General features: G+C 56.3%; 2 protein-coding genes across 4 annotated transcripts; one reads left to right on the forward strand and one right to left on the reverse strand.

Moving 5' to 3' along the window:
- Positions 1-346: 346 nt before the first annotated feature.
- ZNF692 (zinc finger protein 692) lies at positions 347-8,462 on the forward strand. Of its 3 annotated transcripts, none has more exons than XM_058857367.1 (12): positions 347-505; positions 1,190-1,347; positions 1,437-1,468; positions 1,813-2,184; positions 2,425-2,473; positions 2,621-2,758; positions 3,234-3,362; positions 5,264-5,326; positions 5,585-5,663; positions 5,765-5,879; positions 6,273-6,372; positions 6,773-8,462. In XM_058857367.1, the coding sequence occupies exons 1-12, from the start codon at positions 482-484 to the stop codon at positions 7,134-7,136; spliced, it is 1,623 nt and encodes a 540-aa protein (XP_058713350.1). In that variant the 5' UTR covers positions 347-481; the 3' UTR covers positions 7,137-8,462. The 3 variants fall into 3 exon arrangements, with proteins under 3 accessions (XP_058713350.1, XP_058713351.1, XP_058713352.1); XM_058857368.1 differs by having other exon boundaries at positions 2,624-2,758; XM_058857369.1 differs by lacking the exon at positions 1,437-1,468 and having other exon boundaries at positions 1,997-2,184.
- On the reverse strand, positions 7,938-13,599 carry LOC131588480 (E3 ubiquitin-protein ligase TRIM7-like). Its single transcript, XM_058857370.1, has 7 exons — positions 12,951-13,599; positions 10,938-11,024; positions 10,501-10,728; positions 10,096-10,118; positions 9,877-9,992; positions 9,557-9,589; positions 7,938-9,170 (listed from the first exon to the last, which is right to left on the reverse strand). Exons 1-7 carry the CDS (start codon positions 13,455-13,457, stop codon positions 8,644-8,646), a joined length of 1,521 nt encoding a protein of 506 aa, XP_058713353.1. The 5' UTR covers positions 13,458-13,599; the 3' UTR covers positions 7,938-8,643.
- Between the last annotated feature and the right edge of the window lie 1,753 nt (positions 13,600-15,352).

Consider the following 15,352-nt stretch of genomic DNA (forward strand, 5'->3'; position numbering starts at 1 on the left):
CCAGGAACCTCCAAGGATCCCCCCTACCATAACAGAGGCGATTCTCCCCAGGGTACTGAGCCCCCCCGGCTACGCTATGTCATATGCACCTCGGGGTCTTCCAGTGCTTCGCATGCCCTCCCACCCACCTCAACAGCACCCCAGTGTCTCGGGGACAGCTGAGAGGCGGGTGTCCCCCTCTTGTCCCCCATGCCTCCACCTGTATCCCCTGTGTTCCCCCGTGTCTCTCCATGTCCCCCCGTGTCCCTCTCCTGCCTCCACTTGTCCCCCCGCGTCCAGCCCCATCCGCATCCGGAAGTGTCCCATGATGCTCCGCGGCGGGACTACACCTCCCAGCGGCGCTCGCGGCTCCGTGCACGCGGAGCGGGCGCGGGGCCTCCGCCATCTTTGCTGCGGTCCATGAGCGGCGTGAGAGGAGCGGGGGTGGGTCCGGTGGCTCTTAAAGTGGGCACGGCCCGGGGTGGGGCCCTCTCGGCGCGGAATGGAGTGCGGACCGGCAGAGGAGGTTCGCGGGTGGCCGGGTGCACGCGGAGAGGGTGGTGGGAGCGCGATGGAGTCGCGGACGTTCCCCGTCTCGCCAGTCGCCGTTCTTCTGTTGCCTCATCCGCTTTAAGGCCCGGCGGCGGCAACGGGCAGGGGTGGACGGGGGGGCCCGGGGGAAACGGCGGGAGGTGGCGTGGCTTAAACGGGGCGGGGCTAAGAGGGGCGAGGCCCTGTAGGGATTTGGAGGGGCGAGGCCTGGGGAGGTGGGCCTGGGGCGGTGTGGATGCCTCCCCGCCCCCCTTCTTGTGACCCCCTCCATGTCCCTAGGCCACTCCCTGTGTCCCCCCCATAACACCAGTGTGGAGCCAGGGAACCCTAATTCCTCACCCAACCGTCTCCCGATCCCCTCCATGATGCTGCGCCACCCCTGTGTCTCCCCCCACCATGTCCCCTGTCACCCCTCAGCACTTCCCCATATTCCCCGATGTCCTCCATGAACCTCCAGGACTGACCACCCGTGCAACAGGACCGTGTCCATGTCCCCTTCCCATGTTTCTGTGTGACCCCCAGACTCTCCTATGGAGCCACGATACCCCAAATTCCCCATCTGACCCCTCCATACTCAGACCACCCCTGTATCCCTCTCTGACCCTGCTGTATGCCCCCAGCCCTTCCTATAGACTCAGCACACACGTGTCGTCCGCAGGCCCCGGAGTGCATCCGGCGCCAGAAGCGCCGGGAACTGGACGCGCGACGCAGCAAGTGCCGCATCCGCATCGGGGGGCACCTGGAGCGCTGGTGCCGCCTCAAGGAACAGCTTGGATTCGCCCTGCATTCCCAGTTGGCCCAGTTCCTCCTTGACAGGTCACTAGCGGGGCTCAAACCCCATTAAAACCCACCTCTCATGGGGAAAATCCAGGTTTCTGCTTGCTCACCTCTGTCTTCCCATGCAGGTACAGCTCTCATGGCTGCGCCTGGAGCCCAGGTAGGTGCTTCCCTCCCAGTTCCATGTTGGCATCTGGTAGTTTGGGTCCGTAAGAAGTTCGTGGTGGAGAGGGAGGACTCCTGTTGAGTTGGGTTTTGGAGAAGCACCTGGAGTTTGCTCACCCCTCTGAGCACTAGGCAAATCCTCTCTGTGTTCCCTGCTTTTGGCATCCCCAGCTCTTTTTTGGGAAGCTATTTGAGGGTTGCTTTTAACAAGGAGAACCCTAAGAGCCTGGGGAAGGTGGAGGGGGCATTGCAGGTGTCCCACACACCCCCCTCCCCGTCCCTGTCCCCCCCCCCATGCCATTTTGGAGCTGTTTTTCACAGATTTCTTTGTTTTCCCAGGCGAGCTGGAGCGGCTCCAACCGGCTGCACTGCAGCGCCTGGTTGTGCTGTCCCACAGCCATGGCCAGGAGTGCGGTTTTGTGCCGGACATCCAGCTGCCAGCACCGGGCAGTGCAGCCCCGCTGGCTTGGGAGTGCGTGGCTGGACACCGCTTCTCATGGGGTGGCTCTGGGGTTCCCAACAGCCCCTCCCACGACCACCCGAAAGCAGCCCAGGAATGCAGCCCCTCCCTGGGCACTGGGCGCCGGCATTCGCTCCGTAGGGCCACATCGGGCTCCAACGAGGCTGGAGTGGAGGGAACAGCCAGGTCACCTCATGGTGACAGGGACTGGAGCAAGGAGCTAAGAGATGGTGATGACAGTGGCAGCACAGGTGAGCTCCTCCAGAGGTGAGCTCCTCCAGGTCACCTTTCTGCCCTCAACTCCTCTTGCTTCCCTACCTTCAGACCCTCTCCCACTTCTAGGGTAGTTCCAGTTCCACCGCCATCCCACTGGGATCAGACACTGCCCCAACCCCATTGACCCTTCCAAGAGCCCCATCCTTCCCAACTCTCCATCCTTCTCCTCCTCACCTCTCCCAGCCCTTCCTCATCACCCTCCTGTCCTCTTCCAGCCCCCCAGATGCCACTTGGACCAGGGCCTGTGGCAGCAGCTGGCAAGAGGTGAGTGGTGGCACCCACAAGCATCCCCTGGAGAGGCCAACAGTTGCATTTGGCCCTGTCTGACCCAACCCTGGGTCCCCAGCATTGGCCAACATGACTGTCTGTGGTTGAGCCATCACGGCAGAGTTGACCCAGGTCGTTGTGCAGTAGCGCCATCCCTGGGGACAATGTGGAGCCAGGAGCTGAGCCCCGAGAGGAAGAGGAGTGTGGGGACTTTGCTGATGCTGATGACTTGGCCTACACTGATGACCTGCATGATGAGAACTACCACCCATCCCTGGACAGGTGGGAGAGCTGTGAGGGAGCCTGCAGATAGGGATTGCGTGGGAACCACTCCATGGTGCCTGCTAGCACCGTCCCAGTCCAGACTGATACTGCACTGGAAGGGTTTTGGGCCTCATGTCTGTTCCATGTGCTAGTCCTGCTGCAGCTGCCCTGGCAAAGTGGGGAGGAGGTGGGAATAGTGTCCATGTGGGGCTAAAATAAGGTGTTTCTGGGGTCAAAGGGCACAGAATTTTGGAGAGGCATTTTCATTGTGTCTCACCTGGGGGAGAGTCTTTGCCATCCAACTGATGTCCAACCATGTCATACCACGCCCAACTGTGTCCAACCCATGTCCTGCCATGTCTAACCAAGTCCTTCCATGACCAACCCATGTCTAACCATGTGCAGCTAACTCATTTCCTACCACATCCAACCCATATCTCACCCCATCAACCACCCAAGGCCCCTCACCCACCCCCATCTGTGTCCCCAACAGTGACTCAGAGCCACAGCGACACCAGGGCCAACCCAAGGCCCACAAGAAACCAATCAAGGAGGAGCAGCCCCTGCTCAAGCCACCCCTGCCCAGCTCTGGCCCCTTGGAGGAGAAGAGCGGACGGGTCAGGTGAGTCATGGCAGCCACAGAGGTGAAGGGATGAGGAGATGGGGGCCAAAGTCATCGTCTTGGGCGTGTCCCATGCTGTTGGCCACAGGGCAAGAGCTGTGTCTCCAATGGGGGTCAACCCTCCGCATGACATTACTGCAGTACTGACTGCAGGGCAGAGCCAGCCGTGTTTCTTCGTCTCGTTGGGTGTTGAGTGAGCAAAGAGGGGTCTGGCTCACAAACATTGCTGCAGGGGCTTCATGAGCCTCGTGTCACCCACCCTGTCCCTCGTGGGGCCGGTCCAGCGTGGTCAGGGAACAAGGAGAGGCAGCCAAGGCTGGGGCTGCCATGGAGGGGGACAAAGACCCCTTGATATACCTGTGGTGGCCACTGAAGCCTCCACCAGACTGGAGATGGAACGGTCCGAAATCCATCCATCCATCCATCCATCCATCCCACCACAATCTCCTCCAACAATGGATCCATGACTTCTCCAGCAGCTTTGGGGCCTAGTGTTGGGTTTCCAGCTCTCCTTTCCAGGCATACAGAATTCAATGTTTTGTGCTAAAAACCTCAAATCAGCCCTCACTGGGGCTTTGCACAAGTGTTAAAGGGATGTTGGGCTGGCGCTTTGTCTGTGCATGGCCTCAGATCCAACACACCTAGACACCTCACCTGGATGGATTTTCTTACACTTTTGATACAACAAGGGGGTTAAATCCCCCTTTTCCCTGGAATCAGCCATAACTCCTCCATCTGTCCCCTGAAAGATGGGCTCAACGCCAATCCCATCTCAAACCTTTCCCCAGGTGAGTGTTGTGCCACTCCCTTACAGCTTTGATTGATCCCTTTGAGCAGCTCCTTTTGGATGCTGAATGCCCTCCCCTCTCCTGGCAGCTCCAGAACCACCCTGGATGTGGCTGGAAGAGGGATCACCCTTCCTGGAGACCCAATCCCAGTGAAGGTAACAATGGAATTTGCTCTTCCCCGCTCCCTGCCATCACTGGGCATGTGGATCCCAGGCTCCCAAATCCAATGAGAGGGTAGAAGAGTCTGCATTCAATCTGGCCCATTCTTTTTGGGGCCAAAAGTGACTTAAATGTGAGGGGTTTTCTGATTTTTTTTGGGTTCTGCCAGATTTCCATCCCACATTCCATGGTCTTGCCCTCCAAATATGTCCAAAGTTACACCTGCAGGCTGGTGGCTTTTCTGAGGCACCAGGGTGGGCTTGTAGCTCTTAGCCCCCTCCTAAAGCCAAGCCTAAGCTTCAGGTTGGCCCTTTTTGTGCTGAGTTCGGTGACACGGACTGTATTTTTAATATTTTGGTTCATTTCTCCCCCTTTTGTCACAGCAAATCTAAAACAGGAGATAAATCCTGGCTCAAGAGAAAAGCAGGATCTTCCAGATGTCAAGGGGTTCCTCCTCTTCTCCTTTCCCCAGGTAAAGCTACCCTGAGCTGTTTTCAAGGGGTTTGGGACAAGCCCCATGCTGAATCCATGCTTGAGCATTGGCATCTCTTACCATCCCATTATTTCTCCTCCCCAAACCCCACTTTAACCCACTTTTAATGGCTCTTTCCTTAATTCCAGGGTGAGAGCTAAGAATAGCTGCTGTTTCCGGGGAGCTATGGATGAATTATAGATCAAACCTGGCTGGGAGCCAATTTCAGTGTCCTGAGATGCATCCAAACCATGTGAAAAGGGTTTTGTAACAAGCAATAAAGAATTTATTCTTACTTTAATGCCTGAAGGATGTGTTTGTTCCAGCATGTCCTGCTCCCATGGGGAAATGGGATGGAAATGGGAAAAATGCTGGTCCTGAGGATGACTTATTGTGGGATTTCCTCAGGAATCTTGGCTCTGGGCCTGGGGACAGCGAGGGGACACCAAGGCCTGGCTCAAAATGGCTCTTTCCTATTGCAGTTGCCGGCGTCAGACACAGGCGAGTGACAAGGACATGGCTCAGATCGGCCCCAAGAGAATCAGGTACCTGGGAAAGGGGAGGGAAGGGGCTAGGGAAGCTTCCAGGCATTCCCAGGAAGAGCAGGAGGAGGAGCTCAGCTCTTCTGTGAGGGACGGGCAGAAGGCTATCAAAGGGTTTCTTTGCTTCCTTTTAGATTTTACTGGGGGGAAGAAGCGAAGGTGGGTGAGGAGGAAAGAGCTGGGGGCAGATCCATATTCCAGAGCTTTTCTAACCCTCCTCCTCCTTCCTGCCAATGATTTTTCCCATGTTTTCTCTGTCAGGAAGGCAGCAAAGCGTGAGATCCTCCTGTGCGACTTTGAAGGCTGTGGCAAAATCTTCTCCAACCGCCAATACCTGAACGTGAGCGCCTGGAGGGACCAGCATTTCCTGGAGCACTGGGGAGCCTGGGTGCAGTGTCCTGGAGCTGGAATTGGGAGCTGATAGGTTTTTTCCCCTGGCAGCACCACCAGAAGTACCAGCATGTGCACCAGAAAACCTTCACCTGCTCTGAGCCCACCTGCGGGAAATCCTTCAACTTTAAAAAGCATCTGAAGGAGCACGAGAAGCTGCACAGTGGTGAGTGGGGCATTTCCACGGGAATGACACCTCCTCCCCGAGGGATTACATCTCCCTGGACATCCTCCTGTAGGAGTTACAACTCTCCTTTATGGATTGTGGCTCCATTCATAGGGATCACACCTCCCTTATGGATCACACTTCTTGTATGGATTCCACCTGCTCCCTTCAAATTCACACCTCCTTCGTACCCCCTTCCCCACTGGGCCACAGCCACCCATTCCCAAATTCCCATCCCTGGGAGCCATCACTGTTGCCCTTTGGTCCCCAGATCTCTCCTGTATCATCTCCATTCCCATGCTGGGAAGTCTCCCTGCTCCCAAAGCACGTCCCGAGGGCCCTGATGGTTTTTCTAGGCTAGATCAGCCTGATTCCCTTTTCTTTTTCTCCCAGACAAGCGGGATTACATCTGTGAGTTCTGTGCACGCTCCTTCCGCACCAGCAGCAATTTGATCATCCACCGACGGATCCACACTGGGGAAAAGCCACTCCAGTAAGTCCCAGTCCCACTTCTGACTTGCCAGTAAGTCACAGTCCCACCCCCGCCCTTCCAGTAAATCCCAGTCCCATCCCTGCAGCTCTGCTCAGCCTCTTCCCACCCTTTTCAACCCAAAATCAGCTCCTCAGTACAGGGCCAAAAGTCAGGCTGTGATTTCTCCCGAGGTTTCTGCCCTTGGAGCTGGCTGTGCTCAGATCCAGCAGTTCCAGGGCAGCGTTTAAGTAGGCGCAGGTTAATGAGCTGGGACAGAACGAAGGACTCCTGTCCAACACATTCATGCCAGGAGGGCGCTGGAGCTTCAACCCACTGCACAGTCCAGCCCCGAGCAGGGCAGGGCCGGTTCTCCCTGTGCCTCATCCCTGAGGTTTTTTACTCCTGCCGGGATCTCCCCCAGGTGTGAGATCTGCGGCTTCACCTGCCGCCAAAAAGCCTCCCTGAACTGGCACATGAGGAAACATGACGCTGACTCCTTCTACCAATTCCCATGCGATGTCTGCGGGAAGAGGTTCGAAAAGCGGGACAATGTCACCGCCCACAAGAGCAAGAGCCACCCCAGGGGGCTTGGGGGACCCCCCCAGCCCGAGGGAATCCAGCAGCATCCGGAGCCCCCTGGGTCGATGGAACCTCTGGAGCTGCTTGGGAACATCCTGGGGAGTGGGAGGGATACAGGGACGACCCCACAGGAGTACGGCGGGGGGGATGTTGGGCAGGATCCAGGCATGCCCCAAGGTGAGGGGATGGGTGAGAGGGGGTCCTAGTGGGCTCATCCCCCAGTTTGGGGACTGGAGCAGAATTGGGGATGATGCTGGACCCTGCAGCAGCTCCAGGTGCCAAGAATACATGGGCAAAGCAAAACTGGGGAAAATCCCAGGTTTTCAGCCAAATCCCAGATGAACTCCCAAAGTTTTCAGCCAAATTGCTGGAGCAAATCCTAGTTTTTCTGCCAAATCCCAGCTTCCCCTGACCCCAGCAGTATTGCCACAGGTGGATCCTCAATAAAGACTTATTTTGGGTAAAAGTGGGATCTGGTGTCAGATTCTTATGGAAAAGGTATAGAAAAGTGAGATGGCACAGGAAAAGAAGTTTGAGAGGGGGTGGAAACACCACACACCCAGGAACTGGGGACCCAAACTGGGATGAGAGGGGGTGCCCAGTGGGGCTGTGCTCCAAAACTGGGAGCTCCCAGTGCTTCAAACTTTTCCTTTAAACTTTATTTAATTTTCATTTAAAACTCAGATTTAAACCAGAATTTGAACTTACAGATACTTGGAAGCTCTAAGTTGGGACCATTCAGTGAATTGCAAGTGCCCCCAAAACCCCAGCATGTCTCTGCCTCCATCCCCTCCTGTGCAGGAGCAGCTTCTCCTCCTCCCCCAGCACCAAAAACCCCAAATTATCGGGTTTTAGGGTTTTTTTGCACAGCAACTTTTATTTCCCCACTAACAGTGACAGGGCAAAGGACACGAACAGCAGCAGGGGGGAGGGCACAAGGGGAGCGGGCAAGCGCAAGATCACACCTAGAACACAGACCCACCCTCCCCCAGGCCCCCAAAACCCCCCAGCCTGGGTTTGGGGTGATCCCAAATATCCACATCCCCTTGCTGGGATCCCAGGGCTCCAGGGGCTCAGAATTTAGGGGAACAAAATGCAGGGGAAAGTGGGGGAGATGAGGAGGCAAAGAGCGACATGTGGAGTTGACGGGGAGGCAATGGGGGGACGGGGGGCTAGGAGGGAAATGGGAGGTGATGGGGGTATGAGGAGAGGGAAATGGGGGGCAATAGGGAATATAGGTGGGGTGACTCAGTGACAGTAGGACAGGCTCTGCCCTTTCCCCAGGGGGGAGGGAAGGAGATGGGATGACTTGGAAACCAATGGTGTCCAAACTTGGGGGGGGAAAGGGGGAACGACACCCCTCCTCTCCACACAGCATTTTAGCGGGGAGGTGGGACACAAAGCTTTGGCTACTATTCAAAGTAGGATGGGATCAGCCTCTCCCTGTTCCATGGGGCTCCAGCTCCAAAGAAAAATAGAAAATGAACTACAGGGGTGTTTAACCAGCAACACGGAGGGGGTGGCCAAGTAGACCCCCTCACCAAACAACGCCCCTGAGGAAGATTTTGAGGGTAAAAACACTCCAAACTTTGAACTTCAACAGGAAAAAATCCCCCCTGAATGGCCAAGGGCAGGATTTGGGGCGTTTTGCTTGGAAGCAAAGGAAAACCTAAGGATGGCGGGGGACAAGGGACACCAGTGAGCGGGGTGGGCTCAGTTGCAGAGAGACAGCGAGGAGCCCACATAGAAGAGCCAGAAAAACGGGAAGATCCTCTCGGAGAAGGCGGCGGTGAAGGTGAAGATGGGAGCCATGTTGTCAGCGTTGTAAAATGCCACCCACCCGCCCTCATAGTCCAGGTACACCCCGATCTTGCGTGGCCGCTCACAAAGGGACAGCGGTGTCTCAGGAGAGGTGAACGCCTGGTACTGATCCCAATTTTTGCCCTTCCAGTTGAGCCCCACCGCCCAAATCCCCTCCTCGGGGGCGAAGTCGACCTTCTCCTTGCGGCGCACGGACTCGCGGGCAGCACCCAGCACCCAGCTCTCCCCGTCTCCCACCTCCACTTCCCAGTAGTGGCGGCCAGCAGAGAAGCCCTCGGAGGCCAGGACGCAGAAGGCGTAGTCGAAGCGTTTGGGATGAGCCGGCAGCTCCTGAGGGGCCCCGCGGAGCCGCACGCTCCGCTTGTCCTCTGACAGCACCAGGTAGGGGTTGGCTGTGTCGGGATCCAGGGAGAGCTCGCCTGGAGGGGAAAAGGGGAGAGGTATTGTGGTATCGGCAGGTTGGACTCAGTGGCTGTGTCCCAAACCCAACAGGGACAACACAGGTGAGTCACCTCTTGGATCGTTATCCCAGCTCTATGGGGACTGATCTATTGTCTGTATCCCAAACCAGAGAGAAAGGACCCAGGCGAGCCACCTGTAGCATCTTGAAGAGTCCACAAAGAACCCAAGCCAAGCAATTCCAACCTTAACCCTTGGAAAAGGAAGCTTAGAGCCCACATAACACCCAATCCTGGCAAATTCCCACATTATCTCTTGGAAAAGGGAAGTCACAGCCCCAAATCCCAGCCAGTTCCAAGCAAACCCCTGGAAAAGGGAGGTCTTACCCCAATCCCGATGGCCTCACCTGTGTCGTTCTCCAGCTCAAAGCGCAGGTTTTCTGCGGGAAGAGAAGGAAGGAATTGAGCCCTTGAAACCCCCAGAACTGCCCAAGCCATCGAGAATGATTCTTACTCCCCATTTCCACACTCAAATCCCAGGGAAATCATTACTTTTGCACCTTTTCCCTGGGATGAGCCAATGCTCAAACAAACTAGAACTCTTCCAACCAGCCCAGGGGGGGAGTAAGAGCCAGGCTCCATCCCAGCCCTGATTTTGGTGGACTTCCGTGTGGCATCCTGGCTGGGAAGCAGTGCTTTTTTCCAGGAAGGATCTTGTCAGGCTCACCCTTGAATTCCAGCAGCACTTCCTTGAGCACCGCACTCTTCTGGGAAAAGCTCTTCAGCTTCTTCTCCAGCTCGGAAAAGCCGGGCTCGGGCTTGAGGAACATCCAGCTTTCCAGGCTGCGGAGACATGGGAGTCAGGGACTCAATACCGGGAACTCCCACTGGGAAGGGTTGAAATACCAGCTCTGGCCTGCAGCCAGAGCCTGCCAGGTTCACTCACCTGCTGCCAGCTGGGACGACACCCTGGAAGGGGAAGAAAACCCAAGGAATTTGTTAGGATCGGCATCTCTCCTATCTCAGAGATCCCAAAATCCTACCCAAAAACTGGAAGGATCCCATGAAGAGACTTTTGTCCCACCATAAAGACATTCTTGTTTCCATAAATGGAATTTCTCACCCCATTAATAGGATTTTTTTCCCAACTAAATGGAAATATTTTGACCCACAAATAGAAGCTTCTTCACTTTTTTCACCCCATAAACAAGACTTCTTTGTCCCCATAAATGGAATTTTCATCCCATAAATAGGATTTGTCCCTGTAATTAGGATATTTTTGCCCAATACAAGGGATTTCTGTATCCATAAGTGGATCTTTTTTCCATAGAGACACAAAACAGAGTCCCACCTCGCCAGGTGTGTTCCCTGTCCCACTATCCCCGCCCTGCTCTGCCAGGAGCTTGTCCAGCTGGGCAATGTCCTCAGCCAGTCGGGCCACGCTCTCGTCCCTCCGCCGCCCAATGTCCCTCTCCAGCTCTTCCAGCCGGGAGAGCAGGAGCTGCTCCTTCTCCTCCAGGAAAGCCCGCAGCTCCTTGCACTCAGCCACGATCTTCTGCCGCTCCACCTCCGTCTGCTTCTGCAATTCCAAAGGAAAGATCCCTGTGGAGGGCAAATCCCTGCAGCCATGGAGCTCAGGGAATCACCCCAAAGTGAGAGAATCTCTGGGGGCTGGGATTCCCATGGGGAGGAGGAACCCCCCAGGTGGGACCAAATTCCCACAGCTAGGAAATCCCCAGGTGAGACTGAACCCTCCTGGATGGGAACTCTGCGACCCCCGGCACTCACCAGCAGCTCCTCACTCTGCCGCTCCCGCTCGGCCTTGGCCTCTTCACGCCCTTTCTTCAGGGAGCTCAAGTGCTCCTGGGGCACCTCCTGGAAAGCAGAACAATGAGATCCATTGGGAATTCTTCTCATGGGTGACCAGGAGGGAAGGTTGCTGCAGCTAAAATGGCCAAATTCACCCAATCTAGGATTTTTTTTGAGCTGGAGCCAGCAGCTGCCCTGCTCCCCTCAACCCTGACCTCAGGCTGTGCCAAAACCACAATTCACCCCAACCAACCCAAAACTGAAAAAAAAAAAGTAAATTAATTTTGTCTGCCTGTGAGGAAACAAATGCCCTGGTCCCACATCTCCCAGGATCACTTCCCACATTCCCCCTCCTCAAGGTGCCCCAAAATTGGGCTGGAGGCACCCCCCCAAGAGGAGGAACTGCTGCCTCCAAACTGCTCATTAAATTAATAATTAATAAATAATTAATTAAACTCATCCTTATTTAAGTAGCTTGACCTCCATGGAGGACAGAGAAGTCCCAGCAATACTCTGCAAACACCAGCTGGCCTTGGGGGCAAATAAATCCACTTATTTTATAACTAAAGCCCAAAATACAAGGATTTTGACTGTTAAGAGACAGAAGTTGCTGCCTTTGGAATTCATCCATGAGATTATAGCAATTACCAGGAAAAATAAAGAGAGGAGCTCAGCAACAATCAATTATTAAAAATTCATAAAAGTAGGTTAACGAAGGGGGAAAAAATCCCAAGGGAGCGATAACCTGCATCTGCCTAAGGACGTCTGGGTCCTGAAAAAAAGGGCAAAATCCCAGATTTGGGGCGTGGGGACAGCCCCAGCGTCCCCGGAAGAGGAATCACAGCAGTTCCGGGACAAAATCCTCTCTAAAAGATTTTAATAACCACAAGAACTACTGTGTGGTGGTTAATGATCCCACAATCCCCTTCCTTGATCCCTCGGGATCGTGCTGGTGCCACCTTCCTGCTGCCACTGCGCAGCGACATCGGCTCCGTCCGGCATCTTGGATCCCTCTGAATCCGCTGCTCCCGGCCTGGAATAGCGAGGCCTGGCCACCCACATCAAGCTCTTGCGCTTTTAATTACGAATTAATCCCCACAGTGATCACGACACGCCCCATATGGCGACATGGGGGAGCCCCAGCGCCGCCGGGAGGGTGCCGTTTTCGCTCTGCGTCACTCCTCAAGCACCCTCGGGTTGTGGGGCGGGGGGGGACAGGCGGCTCCTGGAGGAGTCCTGCTCCACTTCCAGCCGGGATCGGGATCGGGATCGGGCCGGTGGGATAAATAACCGCCCGCCCCTGCGTTCCCGGGCTCCAGCTCGGACCTGCCCCGGGAAGGGGGAGCGGTGGGTTTCGGGGGCTGGAGGGATTTCGCACGATCACCCCCGCACGCCAGGACACCCTGTTCCCAGTACTCTCCCGATTCAACCTCGCACCGGGAACACCTCCCGCTTACTGCATCCTACCCCGGGCTGTCCCTGTCTTGGGATGATTCAAGTCCTTCTACGCTCCGAATCCTGGGGCACAGCGCCCAGCTGGGGAGGAGATCCCCCGTGAAGATCCATACAGCCTGGAGGGACCCTTACTGCACCGCACGCATGTGGGGGACTGCGGGCTCATTTCTGTACTCCCCTGTGGAACCAGAGGTTGCCGCTGCACCCAAAGGGCGCTTCCCCCCATGGAGAGGAAGACCCTGGCGCACCCCCACCCCGTGAGATCTCGGGCACTGCCAATCAGGGGTGGGCTGTTTCCGATCTTCTCCCCGCTTACTGCATCCCCCACTTCTGAGGGGCTGCCCCGCACCCCGAGAAAGACCCGGGAGGGGGCGGGGTTTTCACTGCCCCCTAACACCCCGAGGGGTTTCGCAGTGCTCTCCTTCTCCGGGGGAAAGGGGTCCCGATGCCCCGCCGCCCCCTCGGGAGGGGAGTCCTCGCCGTCCTCCCTCCGAGCCAGGCGCTGTGCGTGGGGGCGGGCGGAGTCCCGGCACTGACCTCCGCGGCGTGGGCCGCCTCCTCGGCGGGCAGCACAGTGTGGGCGCGGTGCTCGCGGGACAGGTGACACACGACACACACGGCCCGCCGGTCCTGCACGCAGTAAAGCCGCAGCGGCTCCCCGTGGCGTGGGCAGCGCGGCGGCCCCGGTGGGCCGGAGGGGGCAGCCGCGGGTAGCGGCGGCGCGGGCGGCCCCGGTGGTGGCTCGGCGGGGCCCGGCGGCAGACCCAGCTGGCGAACGATGTGCACGATGTTGCCAAGGGAGCGGTTGGGGCGGAAGAGGCGCTGCGGGACCGGCTCGCGGCACTGCGGGCAGCAGAGACGCCGTGCCGAGTCCTCCCAGCACTGGGTCACGCAGGCGCGGCAGAAGTTGTGCCCGCACTCGGCCACCAGCACCGGGTCGTTGAAGTACTCCAGGCACACAGGGCACGTCAGCTCGTCCTGCAGGCTCCGCGCAGCGCTGCAGGGCGCGGGGGGCGCGGCGGGAGGCGCAGGCGGCGCCTCCATGGCTGCCGCTGTCCCGGTGCCGGCCCCGACCCCAGTGGCGGCCCCGGTCGTAGCGCCGGTGACGACAACGACTCCCCAAACCCTGCGCGTCCCTTCCCCACGGCACCGCCGCCCGACTGGCGACCCGAGGGCGGGGCCACGCCTGCGCCAGGGGCAGGAGCGGGACCACGCCTGCGCAGGAGGGGAAAGGGGCGCGGTTTGTGCTGCGTGTAATGGGGGTGGGCGTGGTCAGTGCCGCTCCTGCGCTGTGGTGGGCGTGGCCGGGGGCGCGGCGTAGGGCGGGGGCTCGGCTGCGCTTGCGGAATAAAAGAGGAGGCCGCCACGGCCGCCCTCCGCGCGGCGTCGTTGTGCGCGTGCGCGGCTCGCGTGGCGCGGGGGCCCGTAAGGCCCCACAGGTGGGACCTGGCGTTGAGGCGGGGACGGGTCTGTGGGGGGACGGGTCTGGGGACCCCTGCGGGATTCGGGGAGGGGTATCGGGGTCTGTGGGGTGCCGGTATATTATATTATATTATATTATTGGCTTTTCTCAAATATTAAAATTAATGTTATGTATATAACGTTGGAAAACTTTGCTGAATTAATGTAGTTGCATTTATTTCTGCTATTAACGAAACTTAGAAAGAGTAGTGTGATACATCTATATTTCTTAGGCTATAGTATGATATTAAAATAAAGACTCCTTTTGTTCATATAACCCAGAGAATGAAAAGATAATCAGAACCTGTCCCCCTGCATTCCCAGGTTATCTTATCCAGATGAAGACAGCAGTGACCAGACCTCCAAGGGAAAAATTCATTGAAACTCTGTTATCAGAGAGTCTGAGAATCAACGGAACCAAGAAGATTGATCTATTGGAGAGGGGGGAGTTGAAACTAAGCAAAGGAATATCTAAAATTTAAGAGGAATGTTTGAATCATGCATAAGAATTGATGGATATGCAAGAAATCGGTGCTTTTGAGGGACAATCCTTTGTTAGTAAGGTGTGCTCTTGGTTGAATGATGAAGTACCTGGCCATATTGTTCATTTTGCTTTATTTCTGTCTCCTAATTGTCTTTTTATTAAACTTTTAAAATTGTACCAAAAAGGTGAACCAGTAGAATAGTGGGGTGTATGGGGATCTGCAGAGTATTTTTGCAGGTCCGTTACTATGTTTTTCAGGGGTGTATTGGGGTTTATAGGATGGGGTTTGGGGACCCTGTAGGGTTAGGATGGGTGTATGAGGGTGTATAGGATGGCTTGGGCAAATTCCTGTAGGATTGAGGAGGTTTACCGAGGTCTATAGGATTTTTTGGGGGGTTGCTATAGGGGTTGGGGGGGGTGTATGGGTGTCTATAGGGTGCTGGGAGGGTAGCAGTCCCTATAGATTTTAGGATGATCCCAGATCCCTGGGGGGACGGGGACGACGCAGAGAGCCCTATGGTCGTTTTGGGGGCCTCTATAGGATGCTAGGTGTTCCTGGCATGAGGAGATGAGGGTGGAGGGTTTTGGGGGTGGTTTTCACAGCATCAGCCTCTCTGCTGTGCCCTCATGGGTGTCAGAAATCTGCTCCAGGAACCTGAACTCAGGGAAAAATGATTCAAAACCTCCAGCCGTAGCAAAAACTACCCCAAAACCGCCATCAGCCCTTTCCCAGGGGATTTAGGGATTTGTATCTCTACTGGGAGCAATCCCTGTTCCACGAGACAGATGGAGAACACAACAGCAAAATTAACCTCCTTTTCTTTACGTTTCCCGTGTCCGTGATGAGATTGGCTTTGGGGAGGAAATATTTTGTTACCATAAGGTCGGAAGGGCAGAAATCGGGGTTAAAAATAGGTTACCTGGTTAAAATGCGGAGTCAGAGCGGAGCTGCCCTCTTCCGAAATGGCGGCCTCGCCTTCAGGCACGGCGCGCG

This window comes from Poecile atricapillus, chromosome 26 (genome assembly GCF_030490865.1).
Source record: "Poecile atricapillus isolate bPoeAtr1 chromosome 26, bPoeAtr1.hap1, whole genome shotgun sequence".
In the NCBI taxonomy this organism is placed as follows: Eukaryota; Metazoa; Chordata; class Aves; order Passeriformes; family Paridae; genus Poecile; species Poecile atricapillus.

Excerpts from the sequence above, each read along its gene's own strand:
- ZNF692 (XM_058857367.1), top strand. The coding sequence starts at position 482 with ATGGAGTGCGGACCGGCAGAGGAG. Across the intron at positions 2,474-2,620 it reads GTGGCAGCAGCTGGCAAGAG|TAGCGCCATCCCTGGGGACA; the intron begins GTGAGTGGTGGC and ends GTCGTTGTGCAG. Across the intron at positions 3,363-5,263 it reads GAGAAGAGCGGACGGGTCAG|TTGCCGGCGTCAGACACAGG; the intron begins GTGAGTCATGGC and ends TTCCTATTGCAG.
- LOC131588480 (XM_058857370.1), bottom strand. The coding sequence starts at position 13,457 with ATGGAGGCGCCGCCTGCGCCTCCCGCCGCGCCCCCCGCGCCCTGCAGC. Across the intron at positions 10,729-10,937 it reads GGCAGAGTGAGGAGCTGCTG|AAGCAGACGGAGGTGGAGCG; the intron begins GTGAGTGCCGGG and ends TTGGAATTGCAG. Across the intron at positions 9,171-9,556 it reads TGAGCTGGAGAACGACACAG|GCGAGCTCTCCCTGGATCCC; the intron begins GTGAGGCCATCG and ends TTTCCCCTCCAG.